The sequence below is a fragment of the Abrus precatorius genome, unplaced genomic scaffold (genome assembly GCF_003935025.1).
Source record: "Abrus precatorius isolate BTA unplaced genomic scaffold, Abrus_2018 Scaffold11, whole genome shotgun sequence".
Classification (NCBI taxonomy): domain Eukaryota; kingdom Viridiplantae; phylum Streptophyta; class Magnoliopsida; order Fabales; family Fabaceae; genus Abrus; species Abrus precatorius.
The window spans coordinates 2,520,303-2,526,302 of NW_020874303.1; the positions used below are offsets into that span (position 1 = coordinate 2,520,303).

A 6,000-nucleotide genomic window follows, 5' to 3' on the forward strand; every position below is an offset into this window, starting at 1 on the left:
AGATAGAAGATTGAGTTTGGGAAGAAAATTTATAGAAGATTGAGTTTGTCAGGATTCTGATTTACAATATAATGTAATATTAATATTTTCTTTGTTCTTAATTATGTAACTGATATTTCTGTTTCATGAATCTTTTTGTACCGAAAATCCTTAAAAATTAGATAATTTCCTTTTTAATTAGCTGAGATACTTTAAATGAGAGGTAAATTTAAGGTACATTAGTAATTAAAAATTATATGCAGTTAAAAATATTAAACTTTTTTGGCAAGGAAAAGTGAAAAAACAAATAAAAGAAAAAAATTTGTAATATCAATTATGAAATTTCTTTAGCATCTCTGAGAAATAATACAGTATAAAGTGAGACTCAATCTTTGACAGCACAAAAAAACTTCCAAATTAACTAAAATATCTATATGTGTTATCTTATGCAAGATTTATGCAAGATATATCTGATGAGATTAGCATACATATGAAAAGATGGAATAATTATCATTATAAATTTTATAAAATATATTATATTAGAATAATGTAAGAGATGTTTAATATTTGAATTTTAAATTATTTTTAACTCCTAAAACATAATTGAGTTAAATTTGATTTAAATTTGAATGCATTATAATATTAATAAAGCATTAAATATTATATTTATTAAATTTATAAATTCTTTAAATATATTAAGGATATTAAAAAATTAAATTTTTAATTAAAAGTATAAAATATTAATGAGTTGAATACATAGATAATATTAAATATTACAAATTTTAACAAAAAGCTAATATTTATTACTTTTAGCGTGTGCACTTCAATAGATACTAAGGCCGTAGGCTCCTTCCTAAATAAGGCCAACACTTATATTGTTTAACAATTATTTTTTATTTCAGATATAAAATAAATTAATTTAAAATATTTTTAAAAAATTCTTATACTAACATTTTCAATTCTTAATAAATTTTGAAAATTAATATGAAATATAGTTATTAATTAGCTAATGAGTAATATTAAAAATAATTCTTTCTTATAAATAATAAGTCTGATCCTATTGTTCATAAAAGCATTGAAAGCTGAAAAAAGAAATCTTAATAATATATTCCCTTTAACAAACTTTCTAATACTTTTTGTAATTTATTTATTTTTAAAAATTATTTTGACATTTAAAAAAAAAAGAAGCTAATTTATGAAATAATGAGACTATTTTTTTCTTTCTAAAACTATATTATATTATATTCATTCATTGAATAATGAAAATATCATTAAATATATACCAGTTATACATAATTATGTAATTAACATAAATAAATCATAATTTAAATATTAATTTATGACATATTTGATTTTTTTTATCGTATTCGTTCATTAAATAATGAAACTATCATTATATATATATATACATATCAGTTATACATAATTATATAATTAACATAAATAAATCAAAATTTAAATATTAATTTATGTAATATTTAATTTTTATTTTTATTATATTTATTCATTAAATAATGAGATTACCTTATTTTCTAAAACTATTTTAATAGCATGTACAATAAACATATTTTATTTTAGAATAAATATATATAATTTAATAATTATAGAAAAAATTATATTTCTATTGTACAGTGTAAAAAAAGTAATTAAATATCAATAGTTTGTATATATATATATATATATATATATATATATAATCATAAAGTTAAGAGATAAAGATCTTAAAATTAAACTTTAAATTAAAAATTAAAAATAAAGATAATTTTATAAATATAAAAATCTATATTTATGAAAATTATATAAAAAAATAAAGAAAACTGAATCAATAATTTAAATTTCTAAAATTTAGAACATAATTAATAAAAGTGTACATAAAAATTAAAATTATTACAAAAAAAGTGTAATTCACACATTTTCTATAATGAAATGTTATTTTATAATATAAAATTAAATAACTTATATTTAAATTAATTTCAAAATTAGATAATTTTTTTTTATTTGGATAGGATACCTTAAATAAGAGGTAAATTAAAAAAAAATCAGTAATTAAATGGTATAGCTAGTTAAGAAAAATAACTAATAATCTTGACCTGAATCTTTAAAATTATATGTCGTATATCATATTATAATATTTTTTATTATATTAGTTAATAAATACATGAAACGTTTATTTTTTTCAAATGAGATATGTTACTTTTATTATATATATATATATATATATATATATATATATATATTAATGTATTCATATTTATTGTGTATTTTGATTTGATTGATTGATAGTATAAAAGTTTTTATATTGACATGGTATTAAAAGTAAATTCCTTAAAAAAAAATTTACAACTCTTTTAAAACCACGATATTCAGCCAACCTAATTAACTCATTTGATTTCAAAGAATGTATTAAAGAGTAGTATGATATTATTTATTTTATTAGAAAATTAGAAATTAAAAATCATCATAATAAGAGAGATCTAACCAGTGAGAAGCTCCAAAGACACAGAAAACTTAGTTAACACTTTTCTTTTACTTTATATAAATTTTTATATATTTTTGAAAATATTTATTTTTATATTTCCAAAAGTTATCTTAAGTTTTTTATTTTATCAAATTTAAAATTTACTTTTATAAATCTTATCTCTTAAATTTAAAATTATTAATAAAAAATAATTATTAACATTTAATTAAAACATTTAACACTATGATAAAAGTATTTGAAAATAAATTATATTTTAAAATTATTTAATTCTATTAAATTTTTATCACTTTGATACGTATTATTTGTAACAATAAAATTAAGTCAAAATAATTCTTTTAAAAAATATTTTTTATAATAATTTAATTATATATATAATTATTTACAAAATCTAAAATTTTATTCTTTAATTATTAAATTATATGTATATTTATTTTTAAATAAAACATTAGTGAATTCCACTTACTACTAAACTAATTATATTTAAACTATTAAGGTAACATAATTTAGCTTAATTAGTTTTTTTTTTTTTCACATTCAGCATGTCTCCTAACATTAAATTACAATAATAAACTTAAATCCAATAGATCCTAAGGGGTGAAATCAAACAAAATTAATGTCTACCCTAACGGTTTCAAACAACAATTGATATCATTTGGATCAAACACCAAACTTTATTAAAATTACAAATAGCTTCCAAAATTATCTTGATACACAACTTTGAAACTATTTCAATCTGAATGAACCTTAGCAGAGTCCAGGTAAATTGTCCCAAGTGTAGCAACCAGGGTTTTCATTATGGTTAGTTGTGTTGGTAAGAGGAAACAAAGAAGCTATGGGTTTGATGTCAAGTCCAAAATTGTCATCTGTCATGACACTACCAGAGGAATGGACATTGGAGGCTTCTGGTGCATTGTTATTATGCCAATCTTGAACTGGAGCATTGGAAGAAGGAAGTACTGTAAGCAATGATGACAAGTCCTCATTCATAAATTTGCTCAGGTCTGGTGCTTCTTCCTTTGGTTTGGATCCTAGCATAGATCAATCAAATAGAATCATTGATAAATTTATTAAACTTCACCAAAAAAAGTTTTACACCATAGAGAAAATGCAACAAAAATCAACGAATCAATGGAATAATTTACCTGGAGTAGAAGAAGACCAATAAACAGAACTAAGTGGCAAGTCCTCAAAGCTTTGGCACCCATCAAACACATCATTTCCTTCATTCAAACTCAAGTAACTTCGTTTCTTTATGTTCTGGCCAGAAGCCAGTGCTTGAGCCTCCAAGAGAAGATCCTCAAGCAAGCCACTACTGGTTTGAAAAGCAGGATCATTGAACTCAATATCAAGCTTAATATCTTGCTCTTGGAGTAGTGGTTTTGAGAAATGATTTGAAGGGAGTTCAAACTTGGTCGGGAAAATTGAAGAGGAAGAGGAAGAAGAAGAAACCCCTCGATCGGAGTCTAACAAATTGGGTTGAAAAAACTGAGAAAAACTTGAACTTGGGAACCTGAAACCTTCAGGATCAGTTAAATGGGTAGTCAAAGTAGGATCAGAGAGTGAAGATGAAAAAGGGGTGATGGAAGGGGCTTGGAGGTTGTAACTTGGAGTGGAACGGTAGCGCTTGAAGCGAAGAGGAGTGCATAGAACTGGTGCAGGTCTTTGGAATGTGAAGGAGAGAGGGGAAGGTGAAGATGAGGATAGTGGAAGAGGCGAAGGGTCTAAGAAAGTGTGAGGTGAATTATAGTTTGAGGGTGGTCTATGTTGGAGAGGGGAAGTGAGAGGAGAATAATGATGTGGTGCAGTTGGAGATAGAGGGTGGTGTTGATGTTGGTTTAAAAACTCAAACTTTGGGGCAGTGTTGGGGTTTGATCCTGTTGGGGTGACACATGGGGAAGAGGTGTTGGTGGGTGTGGATGGTGAATGATGATCATGGTCATCTGAATAGAGAGGAAGACCCTGTCTCTGGCGCCTCTTGATCCTTGTGTTCCAGTAGTTCTTGATTTCATTGTCTGTTCTTCCAGGTAACTACGGCACACAACAAATAAAAATCGAAGTCATGGAATGTACCATCTTATGTTAAATTTTAACTTAAAAGTGTTCAAATTTTGTATCTACCTTTGTCCCAATAGACATCATATTAGAAAAGAGATATATACACACTATATTTGATCAAGACATGTCATGTACATTAGAGGCTACGTTAAATGTAGGTGTATGATAAATGCATACCAAAGCAGCCATTCGAGCCCATTTGTTGCCAAATTGTGCATGTAGCTCAACAATGAGCTTCTCTTCCTCAGGGGAGAAAGCACCCTTCTTCAAATTGGGCCTTAAATGATTAGCCCATCTGAGTCTACAACTCTTCCCACATCTATTAAGCCCTGTGTTCCTTTGCACCGCATTCCAATTTCCTTCACCATGCTTTGTTACATAATCTATTAGAATAGCATCCTCTGTGGTTGTCCAAGGACCCTTTTTAAGAGTCACCTCTTCCACGTTTCCACCACCTTCACCACCAACACCGCCGCCTCTTTCATTGCCACCGGCCATCGCAAGCAACCCATTTTCACAATTTGCAGCTTCATTAATACGCTCCATCTAGCCTTCCTCCAAAAGTAGGCAATTAGTTTTTCAACTTTTCTCTCTCACTGTGTTTTCTTCTATAATCTGGTAGATAAACTATGTTCCAAAATAATATATATATATATATATATATATATATATATATATATATATATATATATATCCCTCTCTCCCTCTTTGAGACAATGTCTAATAAAATAAAATAAATGTCAAGTGATACCAACCCTGTTCAAATATTTATAAATCAGAATCAAATAAAATGGTATGTGTTTATCAATGTCTAAGCAAAATCTAAAGAATAAAATTGGTACTATGTAAATGGAAAGTTTAGGCTTAGAGGTTGGGAAGAGAGAAAAGGTTGTAACTTGAAATTCAAGTTATTTATGAAGGCGGCGGCGGCGGCTGGTGATTGGAACTACGGTGGTGAAGAGTGGAGGAGCGTGGTTGAGAAGATGACAACAGAATGAATAAACATAAACTGAATGAGGGTTCTTTGTTTTCACAGTGGTTTTTGAAGAGACCAATTTAGAGGAAGTGCTAAAATTGCGTTTCCGAAAAACTCTTGGAACCAGTGGTGGTGAATTGTACATGCATGCATTTTCTTCGTAGTCCTACCTGTAATGTGCACTTTTTAACAACTCAAATTTTTTTGCTGCTATAAAAGGAAAATGTGGTAATTGAACAGAAGAGACAAGCCAGGATTTTTTGGGCTACAAAGATTGCTGCTAAAAATAGCAAATCCATCACACAACACTGGAATGTGTGTGTGTAAACATGTGGCATGCACTTAGACTTCTCAGACAACCATAGTCCTATGTGTTCCATTTAAGGTGCCATGAAACTGAGTTGGAATGTTAAATTATAGAAGTTCTCTTTATAAGCGTCTTCCATGTAATTATGTATACTTTATACTAATTAATGTTAAATGGTTGCACGATTACTTTTGTCATACAAAT

General features: G+C 27.0%; 1 protein-coding gene across 1 annotated transcript; it reads right to left on the reverse strand.

The window, feature by feature from the left end:
* Positions 1-3,202: 3,202 nt before the first annotated feature.
* LOC113854307 (transcription factor MYB97) lies at positions 3,203-5,059 on the reverse strand. Its single transcript, XM_027485244.1, has 3 exons — positions 4,691-5,059; positions 3,601-4,486; positions 3,203-3,486 (listed from the first exon to the last, which is right to left on the reverse strand). The coding sequence occupies exons 1-3, from the start codon at positions 5,057-5,059 to the stop codon at positions 3,203-3,205; spliced, it is 1,539 nt and encodes a 512-aa protein (XP_027341045.1).
* Positions 5,060-6,000: the final 941 nt, after the last annotated feature.